At 61.7% G+C, this 16882-nt stretch overlaps 1 protein-coding gene and 1 long non-coding RNA gene across 2 annotated transcripts; both read right to left on the bottom strand.

The window, feature by feature from the left end:
• Window positions 1-3210: 3210 nt before the first annotated feature.
• Window positions 3211-4131, bottom strand: LOC119096022 (protein krueppel). Its single transcript, XM_037218887.1, has one exon. The coding sequence runs from the start codon at window positions 4030-4032 to the stop codon at window positions 3595-3597; it is 438 nt and encodes a 145-aa protein (XP_037074782.1). The 5' UTR covers window positions 4033-4131; the 3' UTR covers window positions 3211-3594.
• Window positions 4132-4410: 279 nt separating this feature from the next.
• Window positions 4411-15568, bottom strand: LOC119096019 (uncharacterized). Its single transcript, XR_005093976.1, has 4 exons — window positions 15490-15568; window positions 14899-15122; window positions 14341-14445; window positions 4411-4522 (listed from the first exon to the last, which is right to left on the bottom strand). It is a non-coding gene; the product is annotated as an uncharacterized LOC119096019 (long non-coding RNA).
• Between the last annotated feature and the right edge of the window lie 1314 nt (window positions 15569-16882).

Raw genomic sequence — 16882 nt, 5'->3', positions numbered from 1 at the left:
TGGTGAGGTGAACCCAGTAAGCCTGCGTCCTGTGCAGCTATGTGGTCCACGGCTATATCCACGCCGCGTCGAATTGCTTTTATGCCGCCGTCTGACCAAATTTACGAGGGATTAGGCCGCGGCGTGAAATCAGTATCCACGGCTTAGCTTGAAAGGCCATGCATATTGATATGAGTCGGGTGGTAGGTTTGTGGTGGATATTGGGCCCCGGTCGGTTGGCCTTCAGCGTTCAGAAACACTCGATTCACTCTGTGATGTACCCCCGAGGCACGTCACACTGTGATGTACCCCAGAGTCACGTCACACTGTGATGTACCCCAGAGTCACATCACACTGTGATGTACCCCAGAGTCACATCACACTGTGATGTACCCCAGAGTCACATCACACTGTGATGTACCCCAGAGTCACATCACACTGTGATGTACCCCAGAGTCACATCACACTGTGATGTACCCCAGAGCCACATTGCCCTGTGATGTACCCCAGAGTCACATCACACTGTGATGTACCCCAGAGGTACATTGCCCTGTGATGTACCCCAGAGTCACATCACACTGTGATGTACCCCAGAGTCACATCACACTGTGATGTACCCCAGAGTCACATCACACTGTGATGTGCCCCAGAGTCACATCACACTGTGATGTACCCCAGAGTCACATCACACTGTGATGTACCCCAGTCACATCACACTGTGATGTACCCCAGAGTCACATCACACTGTGATGTACCCCAGAGTCACGTCACGCTGTGACGTGACTCCCAGCCGCCTCCGCCGAAACCGCCAGTTCGCGGACGTGCCGGGATTGGCTGCGTGTAAATATCGGAATAATGCGTATAAAATAAATGCGGACTGATCGAGCTGTCGGGCTCGGGTCAGGTCGGGCGAGCAGTTGACCGCGGGTCAGGCGCGCAGTTGAACTCGGGTCAGGCGGTCAGTCGATCTCGGGTTTGACTTTGGTTGCCTGGTTTGCTTTTTAGCACAACTTCACAGCTCATTTTGACGATGTCCTCACACGTGGAGCACGTTTGCCAGTGCTGGGAATGAGTCACATATGCTTTCGCTGATGTCCAGCGTGCCCAGTTTACTGGTACGCGTATCGTGAGTTGCTTTTGAGAATGGTTTCCATGTCCGGTTACGATCCCACCTGCGTTGCCTCCACGTGTGCACCCTAGCGCATGACACTAAGCCTCGCCTGGCCTGCTGGCAGATCACCTTCAGCAAGTGGGTGGGAGTGGTGGTGGGGGCGCTGACCCTGCTGGCGGCCGCGCTCTCGCGCCTTCTGCCCGAGACCTCGCACCGCCCGCTCCCCGACACCATCAACGACATGATGGCCGCCTGCCGGGAGATGTTCCTCAACCTGCTGGTGGCGATGCCGAACATGCCGCGGCCCGAGGAGCCGGCGCCGACGCCGCAACCGCGACCCAAGCGCAACATGTCGGCGCTGTCGGCCTTCTCGGCCGTGCTCAGCTGGCGCTCGCGGTCCAAGTCGTCCAACAGCTGCGAGGTCCCGGCGCGCTCCATGTCCGACGAGGACTTCAAACGGGCGCCGCACGCGCCGCTCAGCAGTATGACGTCGGCGCCGCTGCCGCATGACGTCGCTGACGACGCGCCGCCGGCGCTGCGCACGCTGGTGCAGCGCGTGCGCGAGTCGGAGCCACCGCGGCCGTCGCTGCGCGAGAAGCTGGCGCGCGCGCTCTCGCAGCGCCGCCACGAGGCGAAGCTGGACGTGCCGGCGCGCCTAGCGCAGCGGCGCACCTCGTCGACGCCGTCGCTGCCGCACGCCGGCCGCCAGCGGGGGATCGACAACCCGGAGTTCGAGGCGGACGCGGCGCCGGCGCGCGTCTCGTTCGACCTGGTGCGCGCCGACTCGCAGGGCGTGAGCGTCAACGGCCTCGAGCCGCCGGAGCGTCCCGGCGCCGACGCCGATGCAGAGGTCGGCGCGTTCGCCGCGACCGACGAGGGCGCGCCGCCGCCGCTGGCGCCGGCGGTGGACGTGGAGGCGCCGCCGCCGTCGCCGCCCGGTACACCGACGCCGGCTGCGCAAGCGACGACCCACTTCTGAGCGCCGCGCGCACGCCGACAGACTGTAGTGACGTGGTCCAAGTAACGACTGGTAGCCTTCAAGGATCTTCCACGGTAGATAACTAATAACGTGCCGGCTCGGCCGCGGTTTTAGAGTCGTGCTGTGCTCGTTTATAAGCAGACTGTCAACAGTTATGAGACCTATAGTTGTGCCACGTGATTCCATTGCTGTTGACATCGTGTACATTCAGAACTGTAAATAGTCACATGTGATGCTGATAGAGAATAAACGAGCACAAGGTGTAAGTTACGTGTCCTTAGCTGGCCGTGGCGCCTCATCATTCCGCAAATTCCTTACAAGCTGGTCAAGCGGCTACGGAAAGACAGGAACGGCGCGAATCGCTGACGTCACAGCGCGTTCAACTAAGATAAATCATTACGCATCTTTTCGTGCCGGTGGACGCCTTACACATCCGCTGCAGATTCTGTAGCCGTCAGCCATCCCGGGCCAGACGCACCATATTTGAACCCGCACGTCCTCAGAGCGTGGGCAGAGTTCTTTTCACTACGGGTATCAGCCTTTAGCTCTCTAATCTGGTACGTGCAGCCCGCAGCAGCTGAAGCCCGCAGAATGCCAGGCAGATTCTGCGGTCGTTAGGTGTTGCAGACCACAGGGGACCGCTTGTAAGCTTTTTACCTGCATCCGCGAGGTATGACTGAGCCTGAAGTCGCTCCTGACTGACGGCCGCCCCTGCAGGACAGTGCGGAGGACCGGAGTCAAGTCCAGTGTCGACCACTGCTGCTGGTTCGATCTGCGCTTAGGTCAGTCCCGTACAGGCAGGGTCAGGCAACAGCTGATGATTGCCTGTCCCAGCCACCGAGCCAAAGCGGGCGACACGGCGCATGCGCATTCGCCGACTTTGTCGCTGGCCGATGGGGGGCACCAGTCCAGGCGGGGCAGCCACGTCCCCAGCACGGGTCCGTGGCCGGATGGCTGCCACAGACGGCCCGGTCCGTCTCAACTGGAGCCGTCTGCAGGCTCTGGGCAACAGCCTCCACTCACACAGCGCAGCCAGCGGGAACGAGCCGGGCCGTACGGTGTGAGTCGGGCCACTCCGGTGACGCGACGCATCGGACCCGTCCCGCAGAATACCAACGAACAACTGAGACCTCGAACACTCTCCCATATAATCGTGGCAAATGTGACGGATAACGCGCATACTGCGGATCAGTGACTGCGGTCACCATGCTGGTGACCTGACCTCAGGCCTCAGACCTCTGACCTCAGAAGAGCCGTCACTTGTGGACTACCAGGCACTCCCTGATGGCAACTGCCGCGCTCATCAGGCTATTCTCAGCCCGGCCTGCTACACAACAGCAGCACGTCCCCCAGCTGCGCAGTTACAGAACACCAACTTCATATCTCCACATAGCATTAGAGGAATAAAGGTACGCATGTGCATAGGTACAGGCACACAAACGCCACTATAACGACACAGTCCATCACGTGAATATCAACAATGACTGCATCAAACGAATCGATCACATCATTCCATAAAAATGTTTTAAAAACACGTAAGTAAGTGTTCTTTGAGGGCTGATTTCTTCTTAAACGTGGCATCACAGTGTTTGCACTTGTTGGCCTCTTCCCCAGCGTGCAGTTTTAAATGTCTGACTAGATTATTTTTGTATAAGAACTCCTTCGCGCATTGCGAACACTTGAAGGCCTTCTCGCCCTCGTGGCGTTTCATGTGAATCTTCAGCGAGCTGCCGTAGGAAAACGTCTTCGGGCACACGGAGCACGCGAATCCCTTCTCTTCGCGATGCACGCGTGCCACGTGCTGGTTGTAGTTCGACGCCGTCGAGAACTGCTTCCCACACGCCTCGCACACGTGCGACTTCACCTTCTCGTGCGTGCTCTCGTGGCGCTTCAAATCGCTCGGCTTCGCGAAGCCCTTGGCGCACGTGCCGCACACGTGCGGGTGACTGCGCTCGTGCGCCATCACGTGGCGGCGGTAATTGAGTCGGCCGACAACGCGGCGGCCGCAGTCAGCGCAGGTGAACCGCTCGGCGCGTCCCGCCTCGCCGCACAGCCGCCGGTGCGCCAGCAGGTTCCGTCGCAACGTGAAGGCGCGTCCGCAGCCGGCGCACGTCGGTCGCGCGGCGGCCGGCGCGGCGCAGACGTGCGCCAGCAGTGCCGCGCGGCTGTCGACGGCGCAGCGGCAGGCGGCGCAGCGCAGGCGCGCTGGCCCCGCCTGCCGCCGGCTGCCGCCACCGTGGCCGGCGGCGTGGCGGCGAAGCTCGCTGCGGTAGCGGAAGGCGCGCGCGCACGCGCCGCACTGCCACGGTAGCGGCGGCGGCGACGTCTGCACGGCGCGGTGGCAGCCGACTGGCGGCGGCGGTGCTGCCTCCGCCTCCAGCCGCGGCGGGAAGTGGTCATCGTCCAGGCCGCGCTCCTGGCAGGTGACGCTGAACTTATGGCGCACCTCCGACCTGTTGGCACCGACAGAGATCAGCTCAGATCGGCCGAGGGTGCAGCGCTGGTCGTGGTTAAGGTTCAACAGGGCCAAGGCACGGGCAGGTCCATGACTAAAAAAGATCACAGAAAAATTCCGAGGCTTTCCAAAAACGTTTCGTGGGGCAGGGGCATCCAAGAGCTTTTCGGGGCTGGTCAGGGCACGCTAGGGGCGGTTTAGGGGGCGGCAGAGGGGGAAGGGGGAGGTCAGCGAGGGCTGTCGCAAGGCCAGACCACTTTGATCTCACCCGTACCAGGGCGGTGCTAGAAGATACAGCAAATGTGGTTCACGCGCTGCGCACCGTGCAGGTCGGCTCGTTCAGAGGGTCCGTTCAGACGATCCCATGTCAAAGACTGTGCAAAAGAGCGCGACACAAGGTGCGAACAGATCTAGATCCAACAAGCAGGCAGGCAAACCGAAGGACGAGAAGTGCTGCCCTTTCTGCCATGCTCCTGCCTTCACTTTTGGAACATTCTTTTAACGAGCACCTACTTGTCTCCCAGGCGCCAGGGACCGTCACGTCACGCTCACTGCTCACTGATAAAGATAAAGCTAAGGACAATCTAATCGCATCTCACTCCTCGCTCTTCTCCTTCTATCTTTCTCCGTGTGCGCCATTAGCACGAAGGGGGAGGACGTTTCCCCACAGGCGCCACCTTAAATTCAATCGTAACAGTTAATGCCAGCACCACTCGTCTTTATCTTCATCCGTTTTCATACCAAGTTAAGACCTCTCAAGAAAGGCAGGGATGGCAGATGGTAGGCATCCAACCGCGCGTCGACTTTTGGGCCGCCCTTAAACCCATCAGCAGCGTCTCCCACGGCATCGAGTGCGATGCAGCACCACTCTCCATGCCTCACGTGTCGGCCTCGGTGCTGGTACCCGCCTGCCAGACGAGCGTAAGCCCGTCGTCAGAGAGAGGATGTCCTCCGTAAGTGGTCAGGAAAAGGCCGCCACAAGGCAGCGTCGTGGGCTTGGCACAAATCACGGTTACTGGACGGGACTGAGGCGGAAAGCACAGCGCGTGGAAGCACGAGCGTCAGTCACGGGCGGCAAAACGGGGTCACGGTGATGGGTACAAGGAAGTGTGGCAGCCGATTCTAGGTCACAGGGACGGTCACGGAGGCTTGAGTCGCAGTGCCGGTCACGGAGGCGGCTGGGCGACAGTGACGAGTGAGGGGAGCCTGCGTCACAGGTCGGAACACGGGATTTTCTGTCACCAGACCGACAACGGGGAATGCTGGGCGGAGGGGAACGGGATCGCTGGACCGCTGGGACGTCCACGAGGGTTTCATGGCCGCGTATACGTGTAAGGGAACTTCCGGGTCACGTAAATGGGAAGGGTGCTTATAATCTGCGAGGCGCAGGTTGCTACATCCAACTGAAAATGCTCAGGTCGTTTGCCACGGGCCACGCAATGACCGGACTGACGTCAAGACCAAGTTGAAACGGCAGGTGCTGGCTGAACATCAATGCGAGCTGTGAGCGCATTTGCCCAAGCCCATCGCAGCCGCAATTGTGGCGACAAGTTCACCTCCAAGCGGACTTCATGGCACGCCACGTAACCACTTGACATAGCAGTTGTAACGTTACAGCAGACGCCGCCCCTAAAATACTACAGGTGCTGTGCCACGTTTCCTACGTTTCCACGCAATCAGTTGGTGTGCTGCTGGGGACCACTTCCGGCGCGCAGGCACCGACAGACCAAGTATACGGCCCATATGACACATCACACCAACCACCCTCCGTGCCCGTGGGGGCGGGGGACACCAATCTAGAAAAAGGGCCGGCGCCCGACGCGTCCTCAAGCGCTGCACACCCAGAGGGCGGCACGGGACGGGGGCCGGGGGCCGGGGGCCGGGGGCCGGGGGCCGGGGGCCGGGGGCCGGGGCCGGGGGCCGGGGGCCGGGGGCCGGGGGCCGGGGGCCGGGGGCCGGGGGACGGGGGCCGGGGGCCGGGGGACGGGGGCCGGGGGACGGGGGCCGGGGGACGGGGGCCGGGGGACGGGGGACGGGGGCCGGGGGCCGCCAGCGCTGCCCGGACGAGACCAGGCCACCATCCGAGCACGCACCAGCAGCCGAACAGCCGCAAACTCCCCAGAAAGTTGCGACATCCGGCAACAACAACTCTCCATTTTACCGAGCCCAGGCCCGGGCAAACACTGGGCGCTACACGCCGCGGCGGTGGCGCTGATCCGTCTGGGGGGCGCAGCGGGCGCGGATCAGCGGCCGTGACAGCGTCATTAAGCCGCGGCAAATGAATGCCGCGCCGCTGCGGATGACGGCGGCGGCGGAATATTAAGCCGCGCCACCACCTCTGCAGATGTGACCGCCACCTTATGAGGGAGGAGGCCGGTTCGACGCTCGCCAGCTATCATCGCTTCTCCTGTCAGCCGATGACTGACGCTCAACAGACCAGAGAAAATGCGCCATCAATGTCCTGTTCAGCACTGCGCTAGCGCGGTTCCCCATTGAGCATGGTAGTACTGCCTGGCAATTTGGCTGCCGTGGCCAGCAATGCCTCCGCACCAGATGGTAGGCTTCAGCTTAACTGACGCGCCCCATTGTCCCCCCGGCACCGGCGGGGGGGGGGGGGGGGCGCTCCTGGCTACTGAGAAGACCGTCTTACGGGCTGACCAAGGCAGTCATCAACACGCGCCTTTGGTCCAGCCATGTCTCACTGTGGATGTCCCGCCAGACTCGGTGCGGCCAGAGCAGATGGTCACGTGATGTCGTCAGGGCTAGTGGTTAGAGAGGGTGTGCGACAGTCGCTGGGGAGGGGGGGGGGGGCTGACCACTGTTTTCGCCTCTCCCAGGTTAGTGGAACCGGCCTCGGTCCATGCCCGATACGTCAGATTAGCCCCTGTGGCCTAAGCCATTGACTCCCGTCAATGCGTTCCCAGCGCGACCCGCGACAACTCTTTTTGGAGTAGGCGCCTGTGTATGACGAACTGGCGTCCATGGCGGTGCCGCTCCCGAAGGTGGGACCCCCCCCCACACACACACACGCACGCACGCACGCACGCACGCACGCACGCACGCACGCACGCACGCACGCACGCACGCACGCACGCACGCAAGCACACACACCAGTCCAGCCAAGGCGTCGAGTCCGCATATCGCCAATGGTGAAAGAGCACGAGCCATCGATCTTAGGCACCGGCTGGCTCGCGACCGCTCAGGAGATGCGCTCGAAAATCGCGCAGGTCGTGGGCGGAAGTCGGCCCAGAGCCGAGTGACAGAGAACGCCATTGCAAAGTTGGCATTCAAAAGGCGCCACTCGACGAGAACCCCGGCGAGAAAACTGACGGCGAAGAGTCATACAGTTTCCAAGTCGGCCGTCCACCAGTATCTGAAGACCAGCCCGCAACTGAAGCTACTCCAGCTCAGGTTGCATCCAACGTTTACCGTGGACCAGTAGCGCAGGCGGCTGGAATCAACCAAGACCTGCAAGAACTGGTCCGTTCAGGACTGGAGACGCGCTCTGTTCAGTGACGAGACGCCCTTCGAGCTCTTCCAAGACCCTAACAGCCAGAAAGACCGGGTCTGGGTAAACAGCAGCTTGTAGATGCCGATCGCCGAGACAGTGAAGCAGCTAAAACAGCTACAAAAGGTAAATATTTTTTGTCTGGGATATGATGAGCTACAGAGGACTCTCTGAGCCACACCAGCTCCCGGAGGACAGACCGCCACCGCCGACTTCTACTTCAAAGGGGTACCGGAGAAGACCGCAATCTCAGCGATGCAGCGGAGGAAGGAAAATAGCCCTCCAACCAAGGTCAAACTTCTGCCAAACATGTCGAGTGCGATTTTCCAGCAGGACGGCGCTCTAGCTCATCACGCCAGGAAGACCCAGGACTGGTGCTGTGCCAACTTCCCGAGCTTCTGGGCGAAGGGTAAGTGGCCAGGCAACAATCCCGACATGTCGCCGATCGAGAATCTCTGGGGGATCGTCAAGGAGAAGTTCGGCAAGACGTCACCGGCGTCGTTTGAGAAGACCCTGTTACAAACGTGCAAGCGGCGTGGCGGAGGATCAGAGCAGAAACCTTCGACAGCCTGACGAGCGGCATGCCGGAGCGCATGCGGCAGCGTATACGACTGTGTGGAGATTACATAGGCAAATACATCACAAACCAGTCTCAATTATTTTCTCTGTTGGTGAGGACGATACAACCGCACCTAAATTTCGGGACACCCTGTCCCGAAATCTGTTGGACCCCGTGTTGTGCGGGGACCCAGAGCCCCGAGGCATACAGTACACTCAGTTGGACCCCGTGTTGGGCGGAGACCCAGAGACCAGTGTTGGGCGGGAACCCAGAGCCCCGAAGCATACAGCACACTTATGGACTGTCGGCTCACTGATCCCACCACCAACTGCACTATCGCGAACGAGCCATTCCCGCAGTCTCTGATGGTTTGTCCCACCGACCCAACGGCGAAGGAAAACCGATCCGTTGAACACTAAGCCTCTCCGCCGTGAGCAGGCTTCTCGAAGTTCGGCGCCCCAAACGGAAATAGCTCGAGGTGTTGACGGCCGAGCCGCGAGTCCATCCTCAAAGGACGAGGAAATTAGAAACATGCGAGAGGCTAGACGTTTCGGTCAATATTAGAGGACAAGTGGTGGGGTGGCTACCTGCATTCTCCGATATGATCATGATTGGCAACCATACCATTCAGGTATGGTTGCCAATCATACCTGAGTGGACATGCCTGAAACAAATGCCGGTATGCTCCCAAGTCCGTGATGTGCTATATGTAGGTGCCAGTCTTACTGATATTTCATTGAAAGGGCTAGAAAGTGCTGGAACGTGTAGAAAGTGTACTGGTGTCAGGCACCAAGTGCAGAACCGCAAGTTTGAAAGCCTGGACTCAGCGAACTGCAGAGGCGTACATGACTTGTCGAAAGTGTTCTGCCTTTACGACCAATACGTAAACGTTGAGCCTGGAGGCCAACAGTAGAATCTTATACCGCGAGACCCCGTGTCGATTCAGTGAAGCCCACGTCACGAAATCGTAATGAGACGCAGCGGCAGAGCAAAGGGTGCAGCCTTCGGTGGCCGTGCCCAGCGCGCGAGCTTTGGCGCAAACGGGTTTGCATGTTTCTGGAGACGCGAGGGTATGACACTGCATTAGGCTGATTATTCACACTAGGGGCTCAGGGGACCACTACTGCAACGTCATCTAAGCCGGACGCTCGTGAAGGATCCTCTGCGGGCCGCACCTAGTAAAACCGGCTCGGGGATGCGGTGTGAGGGGGGGGGGGGGCGCCGGCGGAGGAGGTGTACCCAGGGGTGGAGCGGGCAGGAGAGGAGGGCTGGACCGCGGCCCGCCGGGACCTCGGCCCTGGCCTCTCGCTGCGCGCCCCAGCCCGGCCGGCAAGCGGCCCTCACGCCACCAGTTGTCCCCACGTGCCGGAGGCGGAGAAGACCCTACGGCCACCCTCGGCGATTACTCCCTCCCGCCACCCGCCTGAAGCCGACGCCCGTCCGCGGCCTCTGGATCGGGAGGATCGTCGGAGGTCGCTAGGCTGGCCTGGGCCCCACGGGTCAGGGTCGGGCAGCAATCGAGCCCCCCCCCCCCCCCTCCCCCCCATTGGCCGGGAGGGTCAGTGACGGGGAGCCTCCGGCTGCTCGTGTGGTGATAACGGGCGAAGTCAGTCCACCCAGCCGTCCCCAGCGGCGGGGCCGGCGACTGAGCGCGCTCCTGCCCGGTCTACGCCACCTCCAGCGGCGGGGCTCGCCAGCTTCAGCTGCCGCGGAGCCCACCAGCGGGACCAGCTGGGCCCGCTTCAGTGGAGCCCAGCGGGACCGGCTGGGCTCTACTGAAGCTGAGCGTCTAAACGGGAGCGCTGGGCTGCCGGCCACTTCTAGACCAGATGATGATGATGATGATGGTTTGGGCCTTAGGGCGCCCCGGTTAGCCCGGTCATATGGCGCCCATTGTTAGACCAGATGACATATTTCTAGCTGACTTGTAAACCTCGGCACACGGAGTTCAATTTCAGAGGAGATTCGAGGTCTCCGAGGCAATGTAGCCCAACTATCACAATCGGTCTTCTCCAGTGCCCTCTATAACTTAGCCGCAGCGTACCGCAGGGGACCAAGGTCTCTCGAACACGGTTCGGGTCATCACATGCCGTCGCATGTACAAAAAAAAACATGGCAGATGAGATGCCATTGGCCACAGTGGCATGGGTTTTACAAAGCATGCATGTGCCCCTTGCTGCAAACTCGTTGTTAATGCTGGCCTGTAAGCCATCGCTGCTGTCCACCTGGGGAGTCCCCACGGCGACGGCATGTTGTGCTTAGCCCCGCCGGATGGGTCTGACGACAGAGCATGGTAGTCTGCTGCAGCGTCCACCACATACCATCCATGTTCTTGGTGATTTTAACTTCCACAACTCGGCGTAGAGAGTGAGGGAGGAGGGGGCGGTGAGGGTGGCTGGAGAGTCCACTCAACAGAAATAGCCAGTACGTTTTAAAAACGCAGGCCGCCCCACATCTGGCACAACGGTCCGGCATCAGCCGCTGCCTCCATCATTAGCCGCCTCCAGCACTAGCTGCTCCGCCAGTGCCGTAACTCGGCTGCGCAGTCCGTGTGGTATGTCGTGACACTCCCCACGCAGCAGTGGCTGTTGCCCCGTCCGGCTGCCGACTCGCCGGTATTCGCTCGCCCCGCTGGGATTTCCTGAGAGCCGATTGGACGGTGCTCGCCGCCGAGTGGTGCGCAAACACTCAGCCTTCAGCTGGCAGCTCCTCCTTTTCGTTTATTGAAGACGCTAACCCAGCAACAAAAACGCCCGCGACCGATGCCTCCCGTGTCAGTAAAACTCCGGTGTTTGCCACCCCGCCTGACAGGCTGACGATCGCAGTCACCCCTCGCCACAGGCAGAGGGCGTTCAGGCGTTGTAGCCGCTCATTGACTGCAGATAATCTAATGGCATTCAAACCAGCACGAGCGTAGGCGAAGACCGTGGTGCATGAGTAAATGATTGCTTCATGGATGGCCTGGGTGACTGGGACCAAACGCCTTTACACCACCGGCTCATGTATGGCGACACGCACAGACAACAACAGGAAATTATTTCTTCGTTCCGACGCCGCATCTAAGTACAGAGGGGCCGCCGACGTGATCGCGCGGCTAAAGTAGCCCGCGCTCCGACTCCGGACCCTTGGACCCCCGACTCCGGACCGTCGGACCCCCGACTCCGGACCGTTGGACCCCCGGCTCCGGACCGTTGGACCTTCGGCTTCGGACCGTTGGACCCTCGGCTCTGGACCGTCGGACCCTCGGCTCCGGACCGTGGGACCCTCGGCTCCGGACCGTCGGACTCCCGGCTCTGGACTGTCCGACCCCCGGCTCCGGACCGTTGGACCCCCGGCTCCAGATCGTGGGACCCTCGGCTCCGGACCGTTGGACCCTCGGCTCCGGACCGTTGGACCCTCGGATCCGGACCGTTGGACCTTCGGCTTCGGACCGTTGGACCCTCGGCTCTGGACCGTCGGACCTTCGGCTCCGGACCGTCGGACCCCCGGCTCTGGACCGTCGGACCCTCGGCTCTGGACCGTCGGACCCTCGGCTCCGGACCGTCGGACCCCCGGCTCCGGACCGTCGGACCCCCGGCTCGGGACCGTCCGACTCTCGCGTCGCGTCACTCCCCACGCTCCACGGGCGTGCTACGGCAGCTAGTCTCAGCACTACGGACGTAGCGCCAGAACCAGGCGGCGCGGCAAACGGTACACTCTGCTCTTATTACTGACCCCAAGGCTGACACCAAACTGAAATCATTGAGCGTATTTCGATCCACTATCAAAATACACGTTAAGAAGTCACTGTCATAGAACTCCACATTCACGGTCCAAACATAGACATCAAAAGCATTTGGATACGGGACTCGCACACCCAGTACCGACACCGAGCGCCGCCGCGCCGCCGCGCCTTGCGAGCTCCGCCCGCCGCCGCCACCAGCGCGGCGCGGCGTAACAGACGCCTCCAATGAGGTCAGCCCCCCTCCCCCAGGACGCCGCCCCGTGTGGAGAGCGCGGGCCGTCCGGCCGCCGGCGCCGGTCCGCGCTCCAAGTCGGCCCGTAACTCAGGCCGACGCGGGCGGAGCCGGTCCAGACGGCCGCGTCGCCGGGCGCCTCCCGCCGAGCGCGGCGGAACTGGCGGCGGCCAGGGGCGCCGGCCTGCCGCCTACTCAGGCGGCCGTACGAGCCAGTCGGGTCTTCCCACGCGGACTAAAGCACTGGCGGGAGCCGTTTGTCACCGCTGGGCGAAGGAGTGTGGGCTAGCGCCGATCAGCTGGCGGACGATCCCCCAACGAAATGGTGCGCTCCGCGACACATCCAGCGAGGGAGCTGAGGTCTCCGACAGCCAGTCATCCTCCTGTCCCACACAAAACCGGCACTGGGCCAATCCATTTTCCATCCGTAAGCCAGCTCACCGTGTCCCCGCCTTTGTGGGCTTCTACATCCCGTCAGAGCCCGCGCCCAGGTCAAAGTTGAGTTAATGGTACGCCTTATGGGAAGCCGACACGGATCAGAGCGAGCCTTCTTTTCCGGGCCAGGCGGGCTTCTACAGCCGCCGTGTTCGGCGCATACAAACCTCACGTCCGGCGGTGTGATGACGAAAAACGCCGCCTTATGAATCCAACTGGGTAGATGTGTGTCACGAGCAAAAGACTAGATACGAGGACGTGGAGTTACGCCCATTCTTGTAACATACCTCCCGACCTAGAAACCGGTGAAATTTAGAGAAAGCGCGCCGAAAACAGGAAGAAACCTTAAAATGTACCACCGACGTGTCAAGCCACGAACAGATGATCTTTATGTTCGCCAAAGCACCCAATGTTTCCCATGGCGAAACCCCTTACCCCTCACGCATATTCTCCCGCTTTCTCCACGGATCGATACTGAATTTGTCCTTGTGCACACCCCTCGGGAGCCGCCACCGGCGGGGAGCGGAGGGCCACCGGCCGGATGGAGCCGCCACCGGCGGGGAGCGGAGGGCCACCGGCCGGATGGAGCCGCCACCGGCGGGGAGCGGAGGGCCACCGGCCGGATGGAGCCGCCACTGGCGGGGAGCGGAGGGCCACCGGCCGGATGGAGCCGCCACCGGCGGGGAGCGGAGGGCCACCGGCCGGATGGAGCCGCCACCGGCGGGGAACGGAGGGCCACCGGCCGGATGGAGCCGCCACCGGCGGGGAGCGGAGGGCCACCGGCCGGATGGAGCCGCCACTGGCGGGGAGCGGAGGGCCACCGGCCGGATGGAGCCGCCACTGGCGGTGAGCGGATGGTCACCGGCCAGATGGAGCCGCGAGCCAAACCGAATTCCGCAAATATCGGCAGTTCACAAAGACCAGGAATGAAAACAACCGTTTTCCCAAAACACCGCCGTGGTGAGAGGAATAAGTGCTTAAGCGAAGGTGTACGGCATCAAAACGCGCCCTCAAACACCCTGATTATATGCTATTACAGACCATAAAGCGCGTTATTTATCCACTTAATATTTCGCTCACGTTGATCCATACTTCAAAAAAATGATCGCAAACTGGTTGTTCACACTCACATGTAACAATGACCCAACACGGCGTTGGACGCGTATCGATGACTCTTCGCGCTCGTTGGGCAGGGGTGACCAACACGCCGCAAGGGAAGTGACCTAGCATAGAAACGTGCGACTGATCAAGCCTTTGTCGACCGACGCTTCTGTCCGACTGGCTTCTGTCGACATCAGTTGTCAGTGATCCAACGAAGTGAGAGCTCCCTGACTGATCGCGCCGCCACTGATGCTGACCTGAGCTTTTCCAGCCGGCCCTCCAGCTGGTCGATGCCGTTGATGATGTTGAAGCATCGCCTGCACAGTGTGTGACTGTAGAGCAGCTCCGGGGAGAAGTGGTACCTGAGGCGACGGACAGGCAGACGGACGCTTCAACATCTACGCGCGTGAGTTGTTGTGGATTACACATCTATGGTAGAAGCTTCCGGTAAAAGGCATGCATGATCTACACTATCCCATTTACGGGCTGTCTGTGGAGCAAGCTCACGTGAACATCGTCAGACATATACAGAACAGTGCGATTGTAGTGCCAGCACCAGCCACGGCCGGAGGGACGCGCAGTCCGGCACACGACATTCTGTCGAGCTCTCGGACGGCGTGCTGTGCACGTGCACGACCCGCAAAACGCCAGCGTAAGACGGGCGTGACGCGCACCAGCGTGTGTAACAGTAAACGGCGCACAGGTAACAGTAACAGTAAACGGCGCACAGGTCACGAACGTTAAACTACCGCCGCTCGCGCATCGCCCCACCCGAGATCGCAGACCCTTGCCCAGCACTGCGTCCGGGTCTTCACCTGAGCACACGCCCCAACTTCTCGGAGACAGGCAGCCGCGAGTGGGCGGTGACGATGTTGTCCAGGTAAATGTCGCAGTACTGGTCGGCCTGCGGGTTGACACGGGTGCTGCAGATGAGGCAGTGCACCTGGATGTCGACGTTGATGGGCGACAGGGACGCGCCACCGTCACTGCCCAGGGCGGAGCCGCCACCGGCAGGCGAGCCGGGCGAGTCCACGGCGCGCTGGCGGGGGGAGCGTGGTCTGAGACGACAGCGATGGCGGGCTAGCCGAGTAGCTTAACTCCCGGCAGAGTCGGAATAAACTTCGACTCGATTCGGAGCCAAGGCGGAGTCGAGCACAAGTTCGGCATTCGGTGACCAAGAGCCAAGACGAAAGAACGACGCGAAACCGAACACATGCCTATAGCCTGCCTAAAGCGGCAGCCCCAATCTGTCCACGCGCACCCCATCGCTTCTTATGAACGCCGCTGCTGCGCGGACCAAGCCCTGTCGACGTCCACCGCAGGGGCCCAGCCTGCACTGGTCGCGCCACCTGCCTATTCCGGCACACCAGGAGTTACTGCCTCCCCCTCCCCCCCCCCTCTCTCACCTGGTCCTGCGCGGCCTCATCCCGATCCTCCGGTCGCTCCTCCTCTCCTTGCCGGGCCCGGCCGCCCGGTGAGGCTGGCTCCGCCCTCTCCTGCAGCGCTGAGGCCGGCGCAGGGGGCGCCACCGGCGCCGTCGTCACCACCGGCTCGCCAGCCACCACCGCCGCCTGTTGCGGCTGCGGTTGCGGCTGCGGTTGCGGCTGCGGCTGCGGCTGCGGTTGAAGTTGCGGTTGTGTTTGTGGTTGTGGTTGTGGTTGTGGTTTTGGTTGTGGTTGCTGCTGTGGCTGTGGTCGTGGTTGTATTTGCGTTTGTATGTGTGGTTGTGGTTGTGGTTGTGGTTGCTGATGTGGCTGTGGTCGTGGTTGTGTTTGCGTGTGTGGTTGTGGTTGTGGTTGCGGTTGCGGTTGTGGTTGTGGTTGTGGTTGTGGTTGTGGTTGTGGTTGTGGTTGCAGTTGCGGTTGCGGCTGCGGCGGCTGCAGCGGCTGGGGCGGCTGCGGCTGCGGCTGCGGCTGCGGCTGCGGCTGCGATGGCGGCGGCGGCTCGACGGCCGGTGGACGCCCCTGCAGCTGGCAGGAGGGTCGCGCGGGCGGCAGCTCCCGCTCCGCCGGCTCGGCCGCGCCACCGGCCGGCTCCGCGCCCGGCGCCGGTCCCGGCGGCAGCCAGCGCCGCGCCGCGTACGCCTCGGCGTCGACCGGAGGAGAGGCGCCGCGCCGCTCAGCTGAGAAGTCCAGCGGCGCCGCCGGCACCGGGCCCTCTGTCGAGGCGCGTCCCAGTCAGGGTCGGGGTCGGGACTGATGTTGGCGATCAGGGCCAATGTCAGAGCCAGGACCGTGGCCGGAGGCGGGGCGGGGCTCGGCTCAGGCCGCCGCGGAACGGACGTCGAGAGTGACACCGTGGCGGGACCACGCAGGCCGCAGACCGCGGGGACCAGGCAGACCGCCCCGCAGCCGACGATGCGGCTGGAGACACATGCACACGACTCCACGCAGGAAAACAATACTTAGTCGGTCCACGAAACAAATAACATCATTAAGCGCTTACGGCCATTATCACAACATATCTTGCTTCGAAACTGCTACGAATATTAACAACGATCCCGTAACTGCACTACGCCTATCTGTACCACATTATCACCACACGCTACATTTCATCTTGTCTTTCATAAATATTTCACAACATGATAATGAATAACTCACACCGACAACTCCACCAGTCCTTTATTCCACCACCACCAACACAAGACAGCAGTCACCTCTTCGCCACCCCCGGCAGCGCAGGCTCACCCGGAATGCCCTGCGGTGGGGCGTGCAGCGTCGGCCGGTACAGCTGCGCCCCTGGCGGCGGCGGCGCGAAGTACTGCGGCCCGAGGATCGGCGCCGCTGGGAAGAACGCGCG

The sequence above is a fragment of the Pollicipes pollicipes genome, unplaced genomic scaffold, assembly GCF_011947565.3.
Source record: "Pollicipes pollicipes isolate AB1234 unplaced genomic scaffold, Ppol_2.1 Scaffold_4219;HRSCAF=4965_pilon_pilon_pilon, whole genome shotgun sequence".
NCBI classification, from domain to species: Eukaryota; Metazoa; Arthropoda; class Thecostraca; order Pollicipedomorpha; family Pollicipedidae; genus Pollicipes; species Pollicipes pollicipes.
Note: the sequence above shows the minus strand (reverse complement) of the source record. Positions and strands in the feature narration are given on the sequence as shown.

Coding starts and splice junctions, on each gene's coding strand:
- LOC119096022 (XM_037218887.1), bottom strand. CDS start 4,032: ATGGCGCACGAGCGCAGTCACCCGCACGTGTGCGGCACGTGCGCCAAG.